Below are 26,515 nucleotides of genomic sequence, written 5' to 3'. Positions count from 1 at the left end.
CCATCTCTGGTTTGCTGTCACCGTGATTCACATCTGAGTCGTGAGGATGAACAGAGTTATCTGTATCTGGGGAAAAACATGTCATTTATCCCATTTCATTTTGGAAACAGCAACTGCTAATATGCTAATGCATGAGATTTGATCAATAAGGGATCAAATCAATATGAGATTCTCACAACAGAGCGAAAGAAGATCCGGCATGTATTTTAGGACCCTTCTCACTGGACACTTTCCCACATCATCCCGCCCCTCGGGAGAAAGCCACACCCCTTTGACCCCAGAGGTTGAGTGAAATGGTGTGTGACCCTTCAGCTGACCTCTGCAGGACTGTGAACATAAAGGGGGATGGGAGAGAAAAGAGAAGAGAAAAGGGGGAAATAACAGCATTCACACACAAGAAACATCCTCTAGTCTACTACATCACTCAACACTCTCACTCTGCTCAGCTCTGAGGCTTTTACTACTTTAACATTATATATTTTAATGTATTTAACTCTATTATTTCATGCAGAGTAAAGGTTTAGTTCCAAAAAGTATATGTAGGCTATATCTAATTTGTTAAATCAACAAAGTATTATTTATGCCACAACACAGCCCATGTTGTAATATTGCGCCCCCTTTTGGCAGAAATCAGCAGCGACGCATCCGATTTCCATAACTTTACAATAATTATCATAAGAACAGGGAGCTGTTTCTAAAACAAGTTTACCAAATAAGCCAGAGCGGTGTTCCAGAAAGCAGGTTGTGTGACATCACCGGGTGTGTTTAAGGGTAAGTGAGCGGATAACCTCAACTTTCGGTTCCAAAAACAGAGGTAACTTTCAAGGTATGTAACCATAGCAACTTGCTCTCTGAAGATAACCTGCTCCGGAGTACGTTGTGTTTCAAGGTTAGCTTCAGAGCTATCAGCGCATTTGTGCGTGACTTACAATATATATGAATGAATGATGCATTTATATAGCGCTTTATTGTGTATTGCTGTACACCCAAAGCGCTTTACAATCATGTGGGGGGGTCTCTCCTCAACCACCACCAGTGTGCAGCATCCACTTGGATGATGCGACGGCAGCCACAGTACAACGGCACCAGTGCGCTCACCACACACCAGCTACAGGTGGAGAGGAGAGAGAGTCATAGAGCCAATCAAGTGGATGGGGATTATTAGGAGGCATGATAGACAAGGGCCAGTAGAGGGAATTTGGCCAGGACACCGGGGTTACACCCCTACTCTTTACGAGAAGTGCCATGGGATTTTTAATGACCACAGAGAGTCAGGACCTCGGTTTAACGTCTCATCCGAAAGACGGTGCTTTTTGACGGTATAGTGACGGGGACATATACCGACGGGGACGGTATAGTGACGGTATAGTGAGCACCCCCTGCTGGCCTCACCAACACCTCTTCCAACAGCAACCTAGTTTTCACCGGAGGTCTCCCATCCAGGTACTGACCAGCTCAACCCTGCTTAGCTTCAGTGGGCAACCGGTCTTGGGCTGCAGGGTGATATGGCTGTGGCTGTCAATACAACTATATATAGTTGTATGATATGTAAATTATATAATTATATAAGTAAAATATAAGGTAATCTATTATAATATGGTTATTATATTTATTGTATTGGCATAATAGTTATCAACCTAAATTATAAAACACTTTTATGACAAGGTAATGCTTATTTTATTATATACGTTTGTTATATTTTATTATCATCTCACACATCATGGATCTGCATTTTCTATAATGTATATCTGATATGATTTATTATATAACTAGCATCAAACAAACAATACAATTCTTATTTTCAAGGATTAAAGATTAAACGTAAAAAAAGAAAAATGATTGCACAATAACCCATTAGGTGGCGATATGCACTGAGTGTGCAAATCATAGACATAATAAATATTTTATTATGGTGCAAATGGCCTTTGAACAGAAGAAAGAAGCAGTACGGCACACTTTATGTTAGCTCCGTTGCAATAGTGACTCGTGTTAACCAGGAACATACTCTGAACTCGTTTTTGAAACCAACATACCTCGAGTAAGCAAGGTTTGGGTTGATCAACCGAGTTCAGGGTTTAGCAGATGATAAGTTAACCCTGCTTTCTGGAACATCCCCCAGGTTTATTTCAGTTAGTCTGACTTATTGTCAGTTTATTTGGTTCAAAATAAGTCAGACTAACTGAAATAAACCTGGCTTATTTGGTAAACTTGTTTTATGAAACAGGCCCCCTGGTTTTCTATTTATTTATTGGCTTTTTCTACATTTATCTTTGCTGACTAGCAAGCATTTCCTGTAAAACTCACTTTGAAACAATATGTATTATGACAACTGCTTTACTAATAACTCTTAAAGACTGTAACTAAAGACCACACAACCTTAATGAAGACATCACATGGGAAGAGTCATTTTCATTTTATTAATTTTCCAAAAATATGCAGCCATAAATATCGGCGTGACAATTAAAATCAGCACAATTTACAAGACACTTTTGCTCATAAATCTTTGATAGAAAATCCTTTCTGAAACTCTCTCGTCAGTGCCAAAAACATTTGTAGAAATGCAGTGGATGTTCATATAATAGTCTAATTATACAACAGTAAAAGTTGCTCATCAGCACACAGAATCGAATAGGTTTATAGTACAAATGATGGCAAAGTTATTTAACAGTCCGATACGTTTCTTGCGAGACAAAATGTGCTTACTTTAAGCAATATTTAAGCTGTAAACATTTAGTAAATGATATAAAGCGATGATTTGTCACAATACAGCTTGACTGAGGTGATCTATACATAGTAAGACTTGAACCATTTGTGTTTAGAAAAGTGCTTCAACCTTCAAAAGCAGTACAAAAAATGATTTTAATAATCATATGGTTTTAAAAAGTGGGCTATCTGTAAACAAAAAAACATGTAAACAAAGTCAAAGTGAGAAAAAGTCATGATTAAGAGCAATAGAGCGTTTGATCTGTACAAACAATGATGCCAGGATACATTTGAATTTTTAAAAATAAAAAAAAAAGGACATTATTTGTACAGACTGCCAAAAAAATATAATGGTCTCACAAATCTCATCAGCCAAATAATGCACATCCATAACGCGTGACTTAAAAGCTTATATTAGAAATACACGATTCCTTAATTATGCTCAAATGCATAGATATGATCAAATCTATAGATGTTTAGAAGCATACAGCTGTATGCAGGAGTACATTACAAAACGTTATTCTGTAAACATCTGAAAAGTACAGATTTGAGATTTTATAACGGTGTGTTGGCCGGATTGTCCTCGTTTCCCGTAGAGCCGCTCGCACACGTGTGCCACCCGCTTTCAACACCTGATGGTCGGTCCGGATGCTGTTGCCATGGTTACGCTGTTGCCGTGGCAGCCGGAGTCTAATCCACCCCATCAAAGCCCTGAGCGTTTTCAATCGCCATGTGCATCTTCTCACGGAGCTCCTCGAACGACTCGTAGGGAGGGAGATCCAGCCGGTTGAAACTGATAGAGACACACAGTGCAAGTCATGAGCGAGACAGGAGAGACAGACAGACAGGTGCAGAGTAGACACACAGACAGATCTCTCACCAGGTGTGCGCTCTGGGCAGTTTGTCCCTTGAGCCCCACTGTTCAATAGTGAACAACTGCGGCCCGTTGGATCCTGAGAAATCACAGAAACACAGAATGTCAGTTTATCAAACAAACTGAAAAGCCATTAAATGACGAAAAGAGCACGAATGTTAATATTAATGAGCGCCGTGCGATGGGGGCGGGGCTTACCGTAGAGCTCAGCGAAGCCGTTCATCGGTACACGGGACGTTCCCGTCACAAACTGCAGCAAACGGATTCGCTTTTCTGCATCCATCAGCAACACCGCCTGAAGTACCATCAACAAATTCAAATCAAAGTTGTGCTATAATACTGCAGTTACAGTGCTTTTACCATGGTTAAGGGGGTTTTAGGTACTTATGTACAACAACAACAACCTAATAATGGTAAAAATCACCTACGTACATCATAAGTAGGGCTGCTCAATTATAACCAAAGCCAGAATCACAATTATTTTGTTCAATACTGAAATCATGGTTATTTTGTGATTATTCACAAGTATTATATCACGTTTACTCAGACATTGAAAACATCATGTATTTATTCAAGTTTTTTTAAATGTCTTTTTGACAGTGGATATGCCTGAACATCAGATATAACTTGACTGGAAAAAACAGAGCAACAGGAAAAAAATAAATTATAATAATAATTTACATAGAATTTATATATATTTACATAAATAATATTAAAAATAAATAAATAAATATAAATGAGATTAAAATAAATACCTCTGGATATGGATATGTATATATATATATATATATATATATAAAATAAAATAAAAAAAACACACACACACAAGAGCATCTGCAAAACTTAGTGCGGCACAATAAACTGCTTTATCTCGACTGTTTTTATGATCATTCAGAATCGTTATTAAAATAAAAATTTGCCCAAAACAATCCTTGATCATGGTAAAAATCACTGTAACGTGATTTTTTTAGTGGCTTAGTACTACCTATAATTAGGGACACTCAATTAAGGCCAGAATCACGATTATTTTGTTTAATGCTGTGATCAAAATTATTGCATAAATAAATTAAATTAGATTTTTACAAAAAAATTTAATTAGAGAAAATGTGTTGTTTTAGTGTATTTCTACAACTTTAAAAAAAGAGCACTGCTGTAATAGAAAGGGACACGCCGAATTTCTAGCAAAAAAGACAAAACTGAATACAGCCCAATAACAGTATTGTCAATTTTCCTGTTTTTATAATCGCTTAAAGCCAAAATTACAACTAAAATTAAAATTAGGTTTGAACAAAAGCAGATATAATTTGATTTTTAATAATAATAATAAAAAAACATGTCAGGAATCAAATCTGACCTTCCAGAACCAGATGATGACGGGGTGATTTGGGTTGTAGCCATTTTTATATTTGGTGTTTTCTCTCCAGTCGTTGACGTCCACGTCTCCTAAGCCACACATCAGCAGCTGAGGAACACAGAGAAGTCAGCAGTGAATAAAGTTACACACAGCGTAGAGCAGATGGTCTCACCTCCAGCTCGTTTTCATCAAAGATCTTGATCAGGTCCTGAGGAATCAGCTCATAGAAACCCTGCAGATAAAACACAAGTCAGTGAAACTCTCAGCGGGCAGCATTGACCCGAACCGACTGAACCAGAGTCTGTACCTCCTTGAAGGCCGTCATCTGTCTCTGGATCCGATCTACAAACCTCCACTGCATCACCAGACTGCAAAGAAACACCAGAGGAGATGGTATTATATCTTAAAGCCTGTCTCGTGTGAAAAGTGTCTCTGATATTCATGTGTCAGATGTGCTGTGGTTTGTCTGTGTGCCACTAGAAGGCGGTAAAACATACTGAATGTACTCCTTTTTGTTGTTGTCATTGACCACAATATCAGCACCTCCTGGTTTCAGCTCACGCTGGTGCGTCTGTGGAAGAGATCACAAAGCGTCCTTACACAAAGCGTCCTGGAATGTAAAGCAAAAGTTGCATGGTGCGTATAGAGAGTAAAGCAGAACAGGTCACCTGTCCAAAGAGCTCCTCGTCGATGGCGAACCTGAGGTCCAGATCTGTGGGGTCGTTCTCCAAGATCCATCGCAGGGAGTTGAAGTACTCGTTGTCCTGAAATAATGGAACCAAAAACAACAGGCTGACAAGTGTTTGATACCTAATGAGGACTAAACTACAGCTCCATGGGACATTAAGCACATCATTAGTGTTAACAGCACTCAAACTGTGTTAAAATATAACTCACACTTCTTACTCATTACCCAGAAGCAATGACTTTTTTTGAATGAAATACTACTATGCTGTACACATGCCATCTAATATTTTTATTGGTTTTTTTCAACTTTCTTAAAGAAACTTTTTAAAAGTGGTTTCCTTGAAGTTGAAATAACAGAACTGATAAACAAATTAAAAACTATATGAAAAAAATGTAAATATAAACAAGATATTTATATATAAACAAATAAAATAAATGATAAAGATGACATATATACACACACACAGTATATGTATATATATGACATGTGCAATAAATTAAATCAAAATAAACACGAGTAACTATATCAATGTAGTGCACTTCTACAACCTACTGAACAAAGCAAACCAATGTAAAGCACTGTTTTTTTTTTATTGCCACCTCGGTAAATTACATATTTAATTCAATGAGTGTACAGTTATTTATCATAATATAAACAGGGCATTTCATTTTGAGTTGGATTAGATTAGAATCTAATTTTATGTAAAAATGTCCATTTGAGGCACATACAGTATCTCACACTGTACACTGAAATATTTGATAAATGCAGTAGATCATCCAAGTATTATATGCAAAAAAAATATATATATTTATTCACTCTCCGCAGTATACATAGAAGTATTCATCTATTTTGTAGGTAGTGTGGTAGTATGCTATTTCTCGCTCTGAAAAAGCACTAAAGTGACATTTAGCGCTGATGCTGATTGGCTGAGGTGTGCCTGTCACTCACCACTGACTCCATATCCTGTAACGTGATTGGCTTCTGCAGCATCATCTTGTAGAAGGGCCGGATGAAGAATGCTGTGCAGACAAAATCATTTAAGAGTAAACTATGACAGAATTATCACTGTAGTTACATTTAGACATGTGTTGCCTTTAGTAAATCAGTCTGATTGTGTGCAGTGTGTCTATAGATGAAGTCAAACACTGTGAAGTTGTGAGTATATTGGTCTTGACAGGTTACTCACCATCCAACAGCTTCCCGTGATAAACGGCCATTCCAGCTACCCGGCCGATGAACTTAAAATAGGACAGATGGTCCTCGTTACACAGACCCGAGTTGGCGTTGATCTGTAGGGTGTAGTTATCCCTGCAATATTCATATAGCGTTTTTTAAAATCTAAAGATTTTAGCACGTTCTTACTAGGGCTGTCAAAATGGCTGAAAAACTAAATTCAAATTTTGTACTTAAATATGATCAATATTTGAATTTATATGGCGTAATTTCAGTTAGTGGGGAAAAAAAGCTTTTGTCTTCTCTCTTGAGGCCACAAGAGGGCGCATCGAGCAAAATATTACTAATGCAATAAAAGCAATTCTTCAAAGCAATAAAATAACACGACTACCTTTGAAAAAAAAGAGCATAATGTTTATAAACCACATATAATTAATTGCTTAAACAATTAGAAACAAAACAGCATGTATCGTTTAATACAAAGGACCGAAAACCAATCACAAAAAGTACTTTTTTCATTTAAAAACATGAGATGCAGTGGGATAGGGGAAAAAACGTCATGAAGTTTTGAGAAATGTTTTATAAAAGTTGAATTTACATGGCTTTCTAAACATGCGGCTCTCTTGTGCGAGACGCGAGTGCAACCAAGTGATAGATGTCCCAATAGAAAATGCGATAAATATGCGTTCTGTGTGAACGGCTTGGTTCCAGTTTAGCCGTAAACATGATCTTCTCCACATTGATGTTCTCTTATTATGCAATATTTTGATATTTCTAGTGGGTTCAACTGGATAGGCTAAAAAAAAGCACGACACTCACATCGTCATGGCATCTTGTGTGGCACTGATAAGGCTGCCTGATGCACAAATAAAATTAATTTTGTATTCAAATGTGGATTTATATTTTAAAATCGACAAATATTCAAAATTCTAATTTATTTTTGACAGCCCTAGTTCTTAGCCAGCACAACACACACGAGCGTATTTAAAAACACGATTTGACTGAAGGAAATATAAAGCTGCATCACTCACGTGGCAGAATACTCAAACAGCCCATAATACGGGTTGAACATTTCCTTGGAGATGAGGAAGAACCATTCCCTGGCCACGCCCCCATAGTCCAGCCCCTTCTCCCCCTCAAACTCCACCCAGAGGCGGGCCTTTAGCAGGTCTGAGCGTTTGACGGACAGAATGCGCCGGTACGAGTCCTCCAGAACAGCGTTACGTCTCACATTCAGCTCAAAGCGGTTCGGGATGTCAGCCTGGAGGCCCAAGAAAAAAATGATTTTGATTTCAGAGCTATTTATCCATCAGGATTTGACCGGATCATACACATTAGATAATGAAATTATTATTAGTTAATGCATTTTCCCAGCCCACACAGAGGAAAAGCGGATTCAGAGGCAAGAATAGTTTTACTTTTTTTTTTTTCCATGAAATATTATGAAAACCAAATATAAATAAGACCACTTTTGATTTCATGCTGCCTTTGAAGTCATGAAAACAAGTCTATATGGCACTAATGAATAAAGGTGAATATAACTGATAAACATTCAACAAACATTCACAATTCAACTAATTCAGTTGATTTATACCATCTTAAAAATACATTCAGTGTGATAACTGTGTGGTTTAGGAAAGAAATAAAAAGTCTGACTGTTAAATTTGTATTAGTATTATTATTATTATTATTATTAATAATAATAACATTAATAATAAAAATTCAATAATAAAAATGGTTTATAATATTAAAAAAAAAATTCCATTTTATTTAGTAATAATAATAATAATAATAATAATAATCAGAATAATAATCAGAATAATTTAGTAGAAGTAGTAATAATAATTAATACACACATGCATACATTTGGCCAAACTGTGTGGCCATACAAACAAGCACAGCAAACCAGCTAAATAAATACATTTCTTATCATTATATCTGTAGTGACTTGAACAAACTGGGTTAAAAATTCTGCTCTTCGATAAACCCCAAAGATGTTGAGATCTGAATGGGACAGGAAAAAACCAAAAGCTGGAGAAGGAGAGTGACGTACTGGTTTCTTGAGTTTCTTGCGGAAGTATTCATACTTCTGTTTATAATCTCTGGAGTAAGGCACGGCCTGAAATAAAGCAGAACACAATCATTTCACCAATAATCCATGAGCTCTTATCTGCTCAGATGTGGAGCGCTCCTGACCCGACAGAGATCATTCAACTCATCCTGGACAAATATAACCTCCCCTCCGCTTGTGACACACACAAACCCCTTACAGGAAACCAATCGGAAGAAAAGTACAGGGTTTCAGGCCCAGAATACTTTCAGAAACAAGATATGGCAAAGATCATTGTGTGTTTCAGCAGTTTCTCTCAATATGATCCATTAATGGCTGTTTCTGCCGGCTCGGTCTTCGATGCCTGACCATACAGGACCTTTAACAGAAACAGAAAACCACTTACTGGACCAGTGATGGCTGAACTCTGTAGTCTTGGATCCTCCCACTGTGTGACTTTTGTGTCTAAAACAAACAAACAAAACAAACAATTAAATTTGGTATTTAAAAAAAAAAAAAAAAAAAAAAAAAAAAATTATATATATATATATATATATATATATATATATGTGTATATAAAAGCTATATGAAAAAAAAAGGTTATAAAGTTTTTGAAAAATACTGAAATAAAATAAAAATGCAAATAAACAATAATAATAACAATTTGTAACATAAGTGACAAATAATACATTTTTAGAAATATTTAAAATGTAAATAATGAATAAACAAATAACAATTAGTAATTAAAAGTTATTAAAAATACAAATAAAAAAAAGTTTCTAAACATAATATAAAATATTTCCAAAAATATTATATTAAATAATAATAAAAAGAAATTACATATATTGTACAGATTCCTAGAAGTTTTTTTAGATTGGCATGTTTATGAATGTGCCGCTTACTGTGATTGATGTAGAAGATTCTGCCGTCACTATGAACTCGCTCCTCCCAACCAGGCTACAGGAGACAACACACACACACACACACACACACACACACACACACACCTTTTCACCCCCTTTTTCCTGAACAGCATGTCATTTAAATCATGACCTCATCCTCTGATTATGACATCAGCGATGATGACATCACCCGTCTTACCGGCAGTGGGCCGAGGTCAGTGGGGTCGAGGGAGACTCTCCTCATGTGCACGGGAACCTTCAGCCGGGGGTCATCCTGTGACGGAAAACAGGATGGCAAACACAGGAAGTACATTTCAGTGTAAACAATGGTACAATCAAACCATGCACAGGAAAAGCAAAACAAACACTTATTATAGTCATATACCATGGCATTACCATGATGCAGCATCATGTCTTGTCTTACCCATGTGGTGGTCTTAGTGTTGTGGTCTATGAAGAAGGGCCGTCCGTTCGGAGCGCTGCGCACCTCCCAGCCGGCCGGCATCAGGCCTGTGTGCTCCGGCGATGGAGCGAGTGCGTGCTGCGGGGACACATCCGGGGAGAGCAGCGGCGGAGCGTAGACTGTGGGATTCACGGCTGCTGCTGCTGCGGGCTCAGAGGGCGGCTGTATGAGCTGAAATACACAGGTCAAAGGTCAGGGGACTGAGGGATGAGCTGGAGAAATTAGGACTGCATGATGGTTTAATGTCTGAAAATGTTTTAAAGAAAAGTTTACGAAATCCACAAAAAGTTGGACTGTAAAAAAAAATTATTTTGATGATGATGATGATGATTATTATTATTATTATACGATTTTTCTTGTATAATATTTTTTTTTACAGTGAAATATTACAATAGTAACATTTCTTATTTCATTTAATAATTTTTTTTAGTAATAGTAATAATAACAGTTATTGTTAGTAAAAAAGAAGATTCAAGATTTTTTATTCGTCATTACATTCGTACCTGAATGAGCGGTCGTGTCCAGGTTGTCATCCTGCTGTTGTGATTAACGTAATAAAGTCTCCCTTTACTGTCCTGCTTCTCCTCCCATCCCGGGGGCAGCCCGGCAGACGTGGGTAATAACTACAGGGAACAACAGAAAACGGCAAAGTGAGTAACGAAACAAAAATGCAGAGAGGGGTGAAACGAGGAGAGCAAAAAACGGAAACAATCCATTACAGATCGTCCGTTTGGTTCATAAATAGCCATCAGTCAGCTGCAGCTGAGGTGATGTATTGCGAGGTTCAGGGCATGCTGGGAAATCTGGGGCAGCTAAGTTTACACATCATGTGCTGAGAGACTGAGAAAAACACTTCATATTCTGCTGAAACTAGGGCGCACGGCGAGCGCTCGGTCTGGACTCAGACGGACGGATACAGTATATGTATGAATGCTTAAATGCTCTCACCACGGGGTGAACAGGATGCTCTTCCACCGTTAGGGTCTGCCCACTTCCTCTGCGGCTGCCGTGACCCTGCGGCTGATGAAAACACATGACACACTCGGTTAGACTGTTTACTGTAACACCAGCTTTAAATGTTACAATGTAACAAGCTGCAACATATTCATGTTCCATTTCACAAAACGGAATGTTTTGGTTCTGGATGCTGATTGGTCGATACAGTGCTCTGCTAAAATTCACAAAACTGTGTATATCACTGCGCAGAACTCATAGAGGTCAACTATCAATGTTAATTTAAATATCAGTCATACTAGTGGAAGGACAAACTTTGGCAATAAGCCACTTGAGGTTATGCCAAATTATGAATATAGTCATTGTGTCACTTGGAGCATTATGACTCATATGAATCAGTCTCCTGCACCTGCCACAAAAACATCAAGACACATTGTGATTTTTGTATTTATGGTTTAATGTGAGGAATAGTTACTATATATTGTCACAGATAAAATTGGGATCTTGCATAAATGTCTGCAAGAATTTAGAAAACGTGAGTTACTGTAGAAGATCATCAGAGTGACTTAGTTTGGGGTTGGTAAGATTTTTCAATGTTTTTGAAAGAAAAAGTCCAAGGCTGCATTTATTTGACCAAAAATACATTAAAATGTGACATATTACAATTTAAAAAGTATAAAATTTAAAAAAAAAAAAGTTCTCTCTATGTGAATGTATGTTTAAAATGTAATTTGTTTCTGTGATCAAATCTGAATTTTCAGCATCATTACTTCATTCTTCAGTGTCACAAAAGGTATTAATTTCTGTATTTTACTCATTTATCAAAGACTTCATTACTCTGATTCATGAGTGTGTATGTGTGTGTGTGTGTGTGTGGACTGACCGTGAGGGATGTGCGTCTGTCGTTTCCGGCCTGCAGTCTGTTGAACTCCTCACAGAATCCCGTGAACTCCATCGGGGAGTGGGGGGGCGGCGGAGAGCGCTCGCTGTGGCTGTTATAAAGCGTGGACTCATCTGCCGTTATGATCTCCCAGCTCTGCAAAACACACACAGATGTGAAAGGGTGTCGTTTGTCTGGGAGTTTCGAAGAAATCATAGAAGTATGTGTGTGTGTGTGTGTGTACCTCAGGTGACTCTCTGCGCTCGTGGTTCTCGTCATGTTCAGATATTTGTCTGCGTGTGAGGAACGCCCGCTGGGACTCGCTGTGTGTATCCTGTCTCTGTTCATTGTCTCTTTGACTGTCCCTGTAAATCAGGACAAAACACACACACTTCAGTGCTCAAAATGACCCAGAACGTCTCAAATGAAGCAGGTGAGGGCACCGCTGACCAGCAGAAAGCAGAGGAAGGAAACAAGCGGCCTGTCTTAGCTATAACAGGATGATTGACTTCAGTAGAGTTTTGTGTAGGGAGTAATGACCTGCTGATTGTTTCCTTAAAATATATAGAAAACAAATACATGATATCACAAAAACCTGTATTTAGAGGCTCTAAATGATTTGTTTATACCCTGGTTATGAAAACTCCTGACCATTTTTTTATATTTTTTTTTAAATAACCTTTATAATATAATACAGAGTGAAAGAAAAAAATAAAAATAAATTAAATTAAATTAATAATTAATAAAATACAAACAAATAAAGATAAAATCAAATCAATCTAAAAAAAAAAAAAAAAAGATAAATAAAACTGTATTTAGAGGCTCTAGTCTAAATTATTCATAACCTGGTTATGAAAACTCCTTACCTTTTTTTTCTTTTCTTTTTTTAAATATGATTTTTTTTTTTTTACATATACAGTATACATAGTGAAAGGGAAAAAAGATGTTTATTATGTTTGTAAACATTTCGCGTCGGCATTAGGCCTATTTCTGAATGAAATAATAAAATGCGACTTATACGTGACTTTTCTCTCTCTGTCTCTAAAAAATGCAATTTTTTATACGCACAGCATATTTTAACCATGCAGCAAACCTTTTTAAATATTTTGGTAAATTACTGAAAAAAAGAACATCCCTGACATGAAGGGGAAAAGAAAAGAAAAGAAAGAAAATCGGCAAAATATCGGCAAAAAAAACAAAACAAAACAAAACAAATCAGCACCATATATCGGCCATCGGCTGCCCTGATTTCTAAATATCGGCATCGGCCAGAGAAAAACCCATATCGGTCGACCTCTGACATAAACTATAAAAAATACAACAAATGTACAGAACAAAAAAAAAACAAGAGAAAAATTTAATTAAAATAAAACTAAATAAAAAAAAAAAATGTATAAAATACAAGATAAATATAAAAAACAAAATAAAAATAAATAATCAAATAAAACTAAATAAAATACTGGTAAAGCCTTAATGGCTTTTTGTTTCTCAGTGAAAGTGCAAAATATTTATTTGATGTATAGTAAATTGTAATTCAGATTGTCAGACATGACTCTAGCAACATTCTGAATATGAATGATTGTTTATAATTTAGTGCCATGCCAGTTACCACGGCTACATTCATGGCAAAAACTAAACCAAAAAAACAAGTGAAAAATAGAATGAAAGAATTAATGAATAAATGAAAGAAAGAATAAATAAACAAATAAATAAAATAACAAATAAAAAACAAAGTTTTTTAAAAGTTTGTCTTTGATTTTAAAATAAAATGTAAAAAAAAAAAAATCATATATGTACATGGCGTATTGGTCTTGCGTATGTTGCTGGTTTTGTGTATGCATGTTTCTAATGTTTGTTTAATGTGGGTGATCATTACTGGATGGTGGGTCTGTGCCATTGGGTGGTCCTGCTCTCATGGTTGACATAGTAGGTTCGTCCCAGGTTGTCCTGCCTCTCCTCCCAGCCAGGGGGCAGCGCAGGCAGCTGGTGAGGATGGTGAGGACTGCTTAATTCATGAGGCTCCAAAAACTCCCAACCAGGCTACAAGACAGAAATCAGTATTAAAACACAGGGCTGCATGCAATTCTATGAAAAAAATCATGTCTGATTATTTAATCTAATGGTACTTTGCATGAAAAGTTGGTAACAAATTGACTTTATGGTTCACACATTTCACATAACAACCCCTCTGAAGCAGCCCGGACCGGAGTGACCAGGACAGTGCATTCAGGAACGATTAAGCTCTATTTAATCTAATGTTGGCAGCACTTCTGAGCGAGTTCTGGATGTCTGAAATCACGCCTGTATCTCTCGTATAATGAGAACCCTGAAGGTGACACCAGCATCAACACGGCACTCGTACAATCAGAGCGGCTGGACAAGTACACAGTGGCTCTGCTGGTTCTATATTAAAGTTCTTGTGTATAAATATAACACCTGTGTTTATGCACAAAACAAATGTCATGGAAACTAGATGAATTTAAATAAGTTTAAGGTTTTAAGTTGAAGTTTGAAGAATTTCAGTTAATTATTTTATTTCAGTAAAAAATTTTTTATGATTTTAGTTTTAGTAACTATAATAACCCTGGCTCAAACGAAACAAAACAACATAAGTTTAAGTTTGAAATATATATATCATTTCAGTTTCAATTTGTTTTAGTGCTGTCAAAATTAGCGCGTTAACGCAGGCAATACATTTTTTTCAGATTAACGCGTTAAAATTATTTAACTCCGTTAACGCAGGGGCGGAGCCAAGGGTTGGCCACCCCACTCATAACTGCTGTTTCGGTCTGTTTTTTCTTGACAAGAAGTGCATTTATTCAGTCGCAGAACGTCTTTACGATCACATCAATCCGGAGATGTTTCAGACGCACGCTCCAGCTTCACTTCAGCGTCAAGCAAGCACTGTAGCCTGTATCAATTCATATCAAAGCGCAAAATAAACTACGTGCATGCAATGTCACGGTCAGTTAAGGCATGAACTTACCAAAAAGGCGATTAAAACTACATGCCTTAAAACTGCGTGCATTTAATATGTTATATATGAGTTACATTAAGAACATGTCTCTGAAATGGTTTTCAAAACTGTCTCCCTCATCTAACACACTCGATTCAACTCGTCAGCTCATTAGAAGAGACTGAAATGGGTCAGACCTGAAAAGGGTCAGAAAAGGTGATGAGAGTTGAGAGAAAATACAATGCGTGTCAGATCCACGTCACGTTCAGCAGCAGCTCTTAAAAAAATAGCAGCCAAAACAACCTAATAACCAGCTGCTGTGATGTCTGTTCATCAAGAATAAAAGAAAAATAAGGAAATCAATAACTTTTATTTAGCTGTAAGTATTTATCTGTATTTAGTGTTTGATAACTTTATTCAATTTCTGCTGAGGGGCACAGGTAGCCTAGCTAAATATAACATTAATTATAATGGGTTTATGTGAAGATTGTTTACTTAAATTAAAAGTTATTTTTAAAGTTTTTTAGGGAAATCAGTATTACTTTGTATCAGTGATACTGGCCTTCAGACATAAAAAAAGATGCTATTAAACAAATATTAAAAATATGTTGTTTGTACATTAATTTGAAGACTAAAACTACATCAGTAAAGATACTTCTCACAAACAAATCAAACCAGATAAGCCACAATGAAACGGATGAAAATCATCAATTGTGCTTTATACGTACAACCGCGTTATATTGTGAATGTAGTCATAGTCGAACACAATGAGCAACGTCCTTCAGCTATTATATAATGCACCATACTGCAACTCGTTCTAGTTCTTTTAGAGAACATTCTTTGATTCTAGAATTAAAATGTTGTGTTTGTCACCAAAGCTTGTGTTTGTGTGCATTATTCTTACATCCAGATTCTCGTTCTGTTCGGCCGGGTCGTCCTCAGTGTCACTGTTTTTGGGCAGGTATGTCATCTTCAGTCGCAGATGACCTTTCACCCTCGACTTGTGACTGTATTGAAAGAGTTAAACACATCAACAAAAAACCTACATCAAATTACCAGAAAAAACATCATTTTAAACAAAACTCCACTGAAGTGTATCAGAAGTGTTGATATGTACATGTTTGAAATGAAAACAGTTCAGAGTTAAGTGATGTCATAGCAGGTCAAAGGGCCTTTCACAACAACAACAGAATGAAGTCAGTGAGCGTTAGGTTAAAAACCATCATGTTTGGGGAATAAAGCATGCAGGCTTGAAAACTGCAGTAAAATCTCTGGCTAACCTTCTTGGATGCAACAGGAAATCCTTGAAAGTGTACGGCCTTTCATTGTTGGGATTTTCTGTCTGTGGGCATAAAAAAAAAGATAAAAATATTAGTAGCAGTCTAAATAAATAAAAGCATGAATTTTGCTCAAATTTCAAATAAAACATTGTTCATTACAAATAACCCGTGCAGGAAATAGTCTACGAAGTGTCAAATGTCATGGATATTTTTAAGTCTTAATGTTTATGATCACTCAGCCAAGCAACACACACACACACACACACACTCATGTGTGTGTGTATATATATATATAGACAGACTTTAATGTTCGCAGTGACTAATATTGAGGTGTAACTGAGCAGCTCCAAAACCAGAATGCCATGTTAAAACGGGAGCTTCTCTGAAGAGATGAGGTGGACCTTCTAAAAATTACACCTACATTTAACCTACATTATTGACAATACAAGTCAGCAGCTTCAACAAAACACACATTGAGTTCAACACTAAATAAAATGCTGACAAATACTCACGGGGATCTGGTGCAGAGGAAGGTCCACTTGTCCGAGGAAGTCGTCCCTCGTCTGCAGATAATCAAGAAAACACAGAACACACCTGTCAGAGATTCTGTCACAGAAACAACTAGATATAAAGCATACAAAATGAACAAAATACAGTCTTACTGAGCTTGTCTGTGATCAGTCTCAATCAGAGATGCAACAATACTAAACGTCTCAGCCGATACGATAGCAGATTATTCAGAATGATATCTGCTGATACCGATACTTTAGTTTTCTTAAGAAAAAAACCACTAAACTATACAGGAGCCCTCTCATTTGATACATAATACTACAGGTTAAAATAACAACAAACCTATTATACTCAATGCTTTTTAATTTTCAGACATATTAATAAAAAACAACTCAATTGCACATATGATAGTTTTCATAAAAACTTGTCTTTATGATAGATTTATTCAAACATACATATAACTAACAGAAAAAAAGCTCCCTCTAGTGTTTTATGGCTAACTGACTGACTGTGAATACTAGATCATTTTCCTGAAGTAAATGCATTAAGTGACATACTGTTCACAAGCAGTTTTATTTGACAACTTTCTTTCAGTTAAAATGCTGATAGAGAGATTACATGAGACATGATATATTTCAGTAAGTTGTACTGTATCTTTCAACATCTTCTGATGTTTATTTAGGTTTACTACCCACTATTTCTCTATAAGCTGAGGCTTAGTTACTTATCAGACTTAAAGCACAAAGCTCTTTGCGATTATTGGATGAAAGGTGCGTTAAAAATAACGTTAGGTGAAGGGAAAACCATGGATTTGGCAACCTGATATATCCGATATTGCCGATATATCGGTGCATCACTAGTCTCATTGTGTTTATCTGCTCACAGCATTAATGATTCAGAATCTATTACTATTACATCTTTTGACTGATAAGTGTGTAAACATAGCAACCACCCAGAACACCCTAGCAACCACAATAACCTCTTTAAACCACCCAAAACACTAAATAAAACACCCAGAACACCATATGAATACACAGAGAAATCCTTTTACTTAATCCATATCGAAACAAACCATCATAACACACACACACAGGCCATTGCTTAACCCTGCTGAGGTTTAGTTAACCAGACCAAGAACAGCAGCTCATAGTGAGGTTATATTCTCCACTCTTCCTCCATCACACCTCTCATCTCTTTCATTTTGTACTCTTTCATTTTTAACGTCCATTCACTCTATCCCTTGTCTGAATTCGTATCTGTGCGCTGTTCATCTACTCGAAGTGAATTCTAACACTTGAAACAGACATAAAGATCAGTATGTTAAAGGGGTATAACGGTTCAAGTTTCTCACAGCTCGGTATGTATTGCGGTTTTGGGTTCATCGAGGTTTCAGTACAGATCGGTATTGGCTGGGGGGTATTCTTAATGGGGTATTTAGAAATTTCCAGCAAAGTTTGTTGACAAATACTTAAACAGTTTGCCTTAACTTAAAAAAAAAAAGCATAGTTGAATGTTTTACATTGTGTGCCAAAAATCCAGAGCAAAATCCCAAATTATAGAAAATACACAAAATAAGTGTCAGCCTGTCAGAGGTGGAATGTTCTGCAAGGAACACATTCAATCTTCTGAACATATTAACATGTTGCTGTCATTTTTGTTTTCTGTAATTGTTAGGGACTCATTATTATAATCTTTATTACATTTAATGCTCATGAATGAATCAACAGATCCAAAAACGTAATATATTTATTTAGTTCCATAGCAACAAGACATAATGGCTAAATTTAAAAGAATTACACTAAATGTTTATATATTTTAGTCTATTCATTACAGGCAGGGTAGGAGATTTGGTTCAAAAACATGTTCTGCTGGTTGAAAGTCTCTTCACATCGCGATAGCATTCACAAAGTTAAGTTGTCTAAATGTATTTATATCATCTGTGGATGACGTAGAACCATAAAATGTTCATCCAATCATATTCCTCGCTCCGAGGACTGCGATAGGCTGTCCTACATGCCTGTCAACGCATGTATTTGCATTCCTCCGCGCACCCAGTTCACACAGACATGATACGTCATCAGCGTGTTCCATTACGCTATTGCAAACCGAGCGAGAATGAAAGGTGTTATTATTGCAATATTATGCACTTTGTACTGTAACGTTTTCCCACTGGTGAATGAGACATGAGGTAATTTAACAGTGCTGACGCCGTCTCTCATCGTGTCGCTGGGTTAGCCTCTGCTCTGCCTGTGCACGGTCATGTGTTTTGGAGGAGGCGTGGCTTTGGAGACTGATTATGCAGGGAAGGTGGGATCTTATGCTTGCAAAGTTAACTTGATATTGCTAACCTCTCCGAAATCACCTACCCTGCCTTTAACACTGCTGCCGAGATAAACGACTATCTTCTTCTGCGTTTTGTTCCTGTAGCTGACAGCGCCATCTAGCGGATTGGCTGTGGGGTTGCGGAATGGCATACGGACACAAACACGAGACAGCAAAGCCTGTGTTGTGCATTTAGCTGAAGTTGTCACTGACTTACTATTTTGGTGGGGGGTTGGGTGGTGTATCGCCTTTTTTGCATTTGATTTGAATATTGTTACACCCCTAGTGTGTTATGAAGACGCTGACCTTATCTGAGGCTGTCCAGTGCGTTCATTGTTTACAGAGATATAAATACACGTGTTATATATATATATAAACAAGACTTTATAAAGGTAGACTTCCCCGTGGTCTATCCCTCAGACTGCCAGCGAGCTGCAAAAATAGAGAGAAGGTAAAAGTAGGCCGAGAGAGAAAGCGAAAACAAAGGGAGCGCGAGAGAGAGTTTGTTTTTGGAACAAAATCATTCCCATCCTAAACCTTTTCCAGCTGCCGCTATTCATTTCAACGGCTGGCTTTCATACTGAGCTTAGAAGCATTTTAAATACATTTTATATTTTATATACACACTGTCATTAAGCTAACCGAAACAATATGACAAGTTAAATACACGTCACCTAAATGAGGCGTAAAAGCCTTCGGTGTTTAAAACGCTGTCAGATGTTTCGTTTTATGGTAGTGAGGGCAGAATGAAATAACGACTGACCTTACGCTAAAACGTGTCCGTCTACATACAGTATATGACTTTCTAGCAAATGACTTGCTCGCTATCAAAGGGTCATTCAGGTTTTTTTACAGCACTTATAAAGTCATTATGATGACTAAAACACATATCTTCCCTGGTTCTTAAGGCCAGCCTCACATATTCCTGTTTGTTCTGTATTCAGGTCAAACCACAAAGCGGTTCTGCCACTCCGCCGGGCCCCAGATGAGACGACAGACTTGCCCTTTGTGCCCCCGTGTCAATGAAATGAAACCGCATTGGGAGAAAGCTCTGTTAGTGTCATCTTAGTTATTACTGAGCTAGATATGAGGCAAGGTACTGCATGATTGCCGTGTTTTATTAAGATATGGTGCAATTGAAAATTAAATAGCTTTTTTAATTATTAAATAGTTTTATTAAATGGCAATGAAAGTGTATTTTGCATATATATATATATATATATATATATATATATATATATATATATATATATATATATATATATATATATATGTCCTCATTATTATTATTATTAATTTTATTTTTATGTATTTATTAATTAAATTCATTATTTATTTTTTTGGGCTCAGCATGAGGGATATTTCAAATACATAATTTCCCATATATATGAAATGCAAAATAATGAAATGCTAAATAATTGAACAATGAAACCAATAATATTAATAATATAATAATATTAAGAAAGAAAGAATATCTAACATATCTTTAAAAATCCTAGACAAAATTTCAGAAATTTTTTTCACTGAGGTGAAAGTTGTTAGGACTTGGAAGATGTAAAAAATATGACATGCAGTAATACTATTGCTGTATATTATAGTATAGCATTGTATAGTATAGAATTGCCAGAATGCTGGCATATATGCAAGAGTATAGTATAGGCAGAAAGTATGCAACTTTATCCATGGTGAAACAAGGCAAAATGTTAGCGAGGCAAAAATGGAAAACTTGTGTCAAACTATCTGTATACGATCAGCCCCATCTGCCCCGGTAATGAGAAGGAAAACCGTAACTGATGCCAAACGTTTGAAGAAACTTAATGAAGGAGGCTCAAAGTGAACTATTTTCTACTACAAGAGGAGCGTGACAGAGGATTAACGTTACTTTAGCTTTGAAGTGAATGTGCCGATCCCCGATCTACATAAATGTGGCTACGTTTACCCGAATCATTCGTGATCCAGCTTTATCTACAGAAGTAGTGAGTATAAGGGTTTTTAATGAATCTTTGCAAATCGCCTTTCTTAATAATGTGCTAGTTAGCCAGTTTCGCGGCTGAAGTTTAGTATGCTCCATAGATATATATACCTAGATTCCACATTATTGACTGTTTCTATTGGCCGAGATACGTAAGCCATACACCATTTTTGGAACGGTCAGCGAATCTTTGAGCGCATTGACTGCGTGCGTCTACAACACCAAGTTATACGCTTGTACATCTTTGAATATTCATTAATTATTATGGTGAATGCGAGATGGCCGATGCGTCAATGTATCTGGAGCGGTCGAATAGGGAATCTATACATATCTATGGTCTGCTCGTCACTCCACAGAAGAGCGGGGTGGAGTCAGCAGAGCTCACGAGCATTTAATTCCAAATTAAGACTGAATATTGTTTTAAACAACCGAGGGCCTCGGACTCAAACGACGTTTGCTATGAGCTGCATTTCTTATGTGTAGATACCATCTGACTGCTGAATCAAAAGCAGCTCATAACATAATCACACTGAATCAAATTACATTGAGAGGTTCCCAGATCCCCTGGCTAAGCACCAGCTCCATTTCCGTGGAAAAGTGATACCAGGTAGAGTCGTGAACCATCATTATGTAATGCAAGATCCACAATAACTTTACTTTTAGTGGGGCAGTTGTGGCCTAATGGATAGAGAGAGTTGGACTTGTAACCTGAGTCTCAGGTCCAGCAGGGATTGTAGGTGGGGGAATGAATAACCAACACTCTCTCCACCCTCAATACCACGACTGAGGTGAGACCCTTGAGCAAGGCACCGAACCCCCAACGGCTCCCCAGGCGCCGCAGCATTGGCTGCCCACTGCTCCGGGTGTATGTTCACTACTGTGTGTACACCTTTTACCTGACATACTCTCTAAACATCTGAATGAGCTATGAGAAGACCAATATGTTCATGTATTTGAGATGCACAAACCACCAACATGCTGAAATTAGAGCCTTGAATTTAGATTAGATTAAATAAGAGTGCAGCAGCAGTAAAGGTAACGGCGCTGTTAATTGCTTGTGCGACCTGTTTCTAACACACTGTAAAATCAGAGACCATGAGAGTGAGTGCAAATGAAATAAGTGCAGTGAGCGAGACACCTGATGCTCTGAAAACATACCGAGGCTAAGCGAGCACCCGCTGGGCAGCGAACATGTTATCCTTTACTGCAAAGGAACCACATGGTTTGGTCCCCGTCTCCCTAACACTCATCCTCTCCCCCATAAGCTGACTTTTGGCCCAACAGCTGACAGACAGCCATGTGCAGCCCCTGCATATCATGTTGAATCCTGAGAGCTGGCCAGCGTGGTACTCGGCCAGACTAACTGGAGTCAAGCAGAGTATTTTCGAAGCTGTGTATTTATAGACCTAGGGCTGGGGAGAGGCTTAGGGACTGCTGTCTATAATTATTGTTAACAAATTAATAAAATCTGTAAAAGTCTCTAAAATGCGCGGTTCATGCAACTGGTTTAGCCACAATGCATTTTTAAAAGTGCATGTCTATTAGCCAACCTGTCTAAATGGAAAAAATCCTAAACACATACAGAGTTAACAAATTAATAAAAACTGGAAAAGCCCCTAAAATGTGACATGCATGCATACAAGCACATAGTTTAAATACAGTTAATTTTACAAAGTGTTTGTGAATAAGCCAACCTATCTGAACGGAAATTATCCCATAGGTACATTCATAAAGTGATCACTGAAACTGATAATAAATGAATAAAAACTGAAAACGTCTGTAACATGTAATATGCATGCATGCAACTGCTTTAGTAACAATGCATTTTTAAAGTGCTTGTGCGTAAGCCAACCTGCCTAAAGGGATTTGTACATTGCAAATACATACTTGCTGAATGTTTGCTCACAACGATACACATAATTAATGATAACTAACAAATACAAAGGGGCTGAAATTAGCTCCAGCAGGCTAGCTGATGAAGAGAGAAGTTTAAATAGATTTATACTGTTCCACAAATATAAATAATGAACTGCAAATTATTTTTTTACTTTGCAATTCTGTGTTGAATTTATGTATATCTTCTTTTTTTTATTGAAAAGGAAAGCTTTTAAATAGTTTTGAAAAGTTTCTTAATAGATATGGTACATATTGCTCAATCTTCATTTCAAAGACGTACAAACACCAACTAATCCACGACAAGAAATCTATCACTGCAAATCATCTCTTCATTGGAAACAAATCATGTCTTCACAAATCTACTCAATTTGAATGCAATTTTAACACTATTTACACTCATTGCCTTTAACTTTGCATGTTTAAAAGTGCAAGATAAAACTGAGTTAGAGAATAAGTGCACTCTGATTTTTCACTTGCTAATAGATGAAAGGCTTACGGTAGTATTTCTCTCTGTGCAGGTTGGAACATGATCTGTTTCACCGTTTATGCTATTGTGCTGCAGGGTGTTTGATTTTCTTGCACTTGTGCCATGAGATACGTGGATGTGTACGTGCGGAGGGCCGTTTTTGGAGTGCACGTCTGCAGCATTTGAAACGTGACAAGAAATCTCAGCGTTCGCACAGGGTACCTCCAAAGAAAAACTCCTGTGAAGGATGTGATGTGACCCTTTTCTTGAGGACTTATCCGAAGTCGGAAAAGTGTCGTGTCTTCTTTCAGTAAACGACGGCCTTCCGCTTGGCAGCATGCAGGCTGAGGTGCTCCGGAAAAGCCTGGCTTTCTGGGGTTTCGGGACATTGTCGGTTTGTGGGCCCTCGAGAGGTTTGGAACAGTCGATGTTAACCTTTGTTTTGGCCGAACATCCTTTCCCTGGGGGAAGCGGTCGCTGGTTTGCAAAGTGCAATAAAACGCTGGAGTGTCTTTCCGTTCGCTCTTGTCCTGGCGGTTGCTCCGGAGGCACACTGAAATGCACGATGGGTTTGGCGTCCCTGTGTTCCGCTGACGTACTGGTTTTGGAGAGCCGCAGACCATTAACTGCAGTGGCGACGGATCCCTTGGATGTTTCATCGTGTGACGCATCAACACTGGACAGCTGCATCTGATGAGATGTCTGAAAGGAACTTCGCGCAGATGGAGGCAGCGGAGGAATCATGGGAGACGCTACCGGACTGACGGGGGACGCGGGCGGCGTGGTGCATGGGCTCTGTGGAAAAATCACTAAGGACGAGCAACGCCGCAATGGTGCCCTCGCCTTCCGCCGAGAGATCGGCTTGCGATCTGGGACGTCCGCTTCGAATATGCTGCTGCTGCTGCAGTAGCCGGCATCGCTCGTGGTGCTGCTGCTGCAGGAACTTCCATCGCCGTTTCCGCTCTCGCAGCTGGCGAGCTCTCCGTCTCCTCCGCAAGGCTGCAAGGAAATCTGCAGCATGCTTTTCCTGATCCCGTTCACCTTGGGGATAAATACGGTGGAGTGCTGCTGTAAATTACCGTACTCTGGTGACAAGGGTGGCAAAGCCAGAGCCAGCTGTCCTGGAGTCACCTTCTTGTGGAGGGAACTATGCACCAGGCCCTCGCTAGAACTACGGCCGGTATTCGTAAACCCGCTTTCCTCGGAGCGACCGGTGCAAGTCTCTGACAGCGGGTCGGTGTTGCTTCTCCGCGAGGCAAAATGCAGTCGCAGTTGTCGAGCCATGAAGTCAAGCTTCCCGGGGATCCGGTGGGACGCTGGACATGGCAAAGCCAAAACAAGCAAGTAAAAAATGAGCAGCAATAAGCAACTGCTCCTGGTCCCGTTCTGCGATTCCAACCATTAGCGGTTGCGCATTGCAAAAATAGCAGCAGTGACAAGCGGCATTCCTCCTCTGAAGCTAACAACCATGACAGGTCAAACGCAACATGAAGAACAGCTCGATTTCTCTGAAGGATAATGGTGAACTCAGAGAGCTTTACTGAAGCAACTGCTTCAGAAACTCTGCAAAGGGCTCTACTGTGCCAGACCTCTGGAGTGCCTCAGCTGTGCCTTCTGTAGTTTTGCAAGCGCCGATTCAAGCACGGGTGCCCTCCCTCCCCCAGCTGCCGGTCACCCCAGTGCAAAAAACAACAATCTGCATGCATGCCAGGATGGAGGTGGAACAGGCTCACCCTGTTCTAGCCAACCTCAACTCTGCCACGTCCTTCTTCAGCAGTGGCAGCCCAGTGTCTAAAGTTTCTAGTAAAGCTGCACCCCTGCTAATATTTTTACCCCACCAGGATAGAGTTACAGAAAGTAAAGAGGAACGGGGTTTGGCATAATTAAGCTTTCTCAACAGCATCCACATACAGTATGTTGGAGATACGTGGGGAACAGGGTGTAACAAGCTGCTGAAATCGCCAAGCTTGTAAACTGAGCGTTTGGCTTATTTCTGCACTTCCAACCATGCACGGCTGGAACACATGATAGCTTCATCTACAAAAAAGTAGCAGAAGGAATCGAGCCTATTTGTGCCAAAAAAAGTGCCTCCAAATCAAATACTGAGCTTGTTGTGCCAGCTCTCATATGGACATGTGCCACATCACGTGTCATCTGACACCCACTGTTGCAGCCATTTAAGACCTGCTTCTGTCAGAGAGAAATGCCATCTCATCAATCAGGGGCAGTTGCACGAGGGGTAACTGCAGTTGCCACAGTGCACAGGACCAGTACAGGAAATCATCCTGCTCACAGCATGAACGTAAATTAAATATAAATGAGTCCGAGTCCAGGCATTTTGAGCACTTGGAAATGAACAAAATTGTAGGATTTTGTAATTCTAAAAAAGAATAGGGGTCATGCATTTTAAATTGAAATGCAACATAAGTGAGACTGAATAAAGGATTTTTGCATTTTGTGCACTTGGAAATAAAGTTCTAGGATTTTGGAATTCTACAATAAAGAATTGGGGTAATTGCATGCATTTAAAATTGCAGTAAGTGATAACGAATCAGGGATTTTTGCATTTTGTGCACTTGGAAATAAGGTTTTAGGGCTGGGCGATATGGCTGAAAACTGTATCACGATATCAGTGTTTCATATCGGTCGATATCGATAATTATTGATATTTTTTTTAAGGTGGTACATCAAGTTCGTGGTATTACCAGTCTTGGCGGGGACGACGGTCTTGCATAATTTGTAGACGACATTTGGTCTGACTACGGTCAGACTTATAATATCCAAAAACTGCCATACTGGGAGCTGACTTTCTCTTTTATTTACAATTTCCTCGCTCGCTGCGGCACTCATTTTCTGCTTATGAAGAGGAATCCAGCAGACCAGCCAATAGGGTCTGGCTGCAGACGTGCACTCTCAGCCGCGCGTGCGCACTTTTTTTTTTTTTTTTTGCGCGTGCGCACTTAGACACGAGACAACGATATGGCGCAACCAAACATGATACTGTTACATGATTGGCTGTTAGCGTGTCACTCCCTACGTTGCTAGGTTACCAGAGAGCGAGTGCCTTTGTTA

The 26,515-nt window shown here is 38.4% G+C and overlaps 1 protein-coding gene across 2 annotated transcripts in view; it reads right to left on the bottom strand.

Annotated features, from left to right (window-relative positions):
* Nucleotides 1–2,395: 2,395 nt before the first annotated feature.
* LOC306888626 (E3 ubiquitin-protein ligase NEDD4-like) overlaps nucleotides 2,396–26,515 on the bottom strand; it is a 34,896-nt gene continuing 10,776 nt past the window's right edge. Inside the window, exons 1-25 of one of the 2 annotated variants that reach the window (XM_079447060.1) lie at nucleotides 23,474–25,236; nucleotides 16,790–16,840; nucleotides 16,278–16,339; nucleotides 15,902–16,004; nucleotides 13,918–14,081; nucleotides 12,286–12,406; nucleotides 12,045–12,197; nucleotides 11,156–11,227; nucleotides 10,711–10,830; nucleotides 10,169–10,378; nucleotides 9,944–10,018; nucleotides 9,745–9,799; nucleotides 9,249–9,307; nucleotides 8,846–8,911; nucleotides 7,824–8,053; nucleotides 6,806–6,927; nucleotides 6,568–6,638; nucleotides 5,600–5,695; nucleotides 5,429–5,502; nucleotides 5,239–5,299; nucleotides 5,104–5,163; nucleotides 4,932–5,039; nucleotides 3,776–3,872; nucleotides 3,584–3,656; nucleotides 2,396–3,496 (exon numbers count right to left, since the gene is read on the bottom strand). In XM_079447060.1, coding sequence (XP_079303186.1) covers nucleotides 3,394–3,496; nucleotides 3,584–3,656; nucleotides 3,776–3,872; nucleotides 4,932–5,039; nucleotides 5,104–5,163; nucleotides 5,239–5,299; nucleotides 5,429–5,502; nucleotides 5,600–5,695; nucleotides 6,568–6,638; nucleotides 6,806–6,927; nucleotides 7,824–8,053; nucleotides 8,846–8,911; nucleotides 9,249–9,307; nucleotides 9,745–9,799; nucleotides 9,944–10,018; nucleotides 10,169–10,378; nucleotides 10,711–10,830; nucleotides 11,156–11,227; nucleotides 12,045–12,197; nucleotides 12,286–12,406; nucleotides 13,918–14,081; nucleotides 15,902–16,004; nucleotides 16,278–16,339; nucleotides 16,790–16,840; nucleotides 23,474–24,727 — 3,660 coding nt within the window. In that variant the 5' untranslated portion in view covers nucleotides 24,728–25,236 and the 3' untranslated portion in view covers nucleotides 2,396–3,393. Of the gene's footprint in view, nucleotides 3,497–3,583; nucleotides 3,657–3,775; nucleotides 3,873–4,931; nucleotides 5,040–5,103; nucleotides 5,164–5,238; nucleotides 5,300–5,428; nucleotides 5,503–5,599; nucleotides 5,696–6,567; nucleotides 6,639–6,805; nucleotides 6,928–7,823; nucleotides 8,054–8,845; nucleotides 8,912–9,248; nucleotides 9,308–9,744; nucleotides 9,800–9,943; nucleotides 10,019–10,168; nucleotides 10,379–10,710; nucleotides 10,831–11,155; nucleotides 11,228–12,044; nucleotides 12,198–12,285; nucleotides 12,407–13,917; nucleotides 14,082–15,901; nucleotides 16,005–16,277; nucleotides 16,340–16,789; nucleotides 16,841–23,473; nucleotides 25,237–26,515 lie in introns of those variants that run through there. The other variant, XM_079447061.1, reaches the window with a different exon arrangement.

This window comes from Barbus barbus (assembly GCF_936440315.1).
Source record: "Barbus barbus genome assembly, chromosome: 22".
NCBI lineage: Eukaryota > Metazoa > Chordata > Actinopteri > Cypriniformes > Cyprinidae > Barbus > Barbus barbus.
This window is presented reverse-complemented; position numbering and strand designations above follow the sequence as displayed.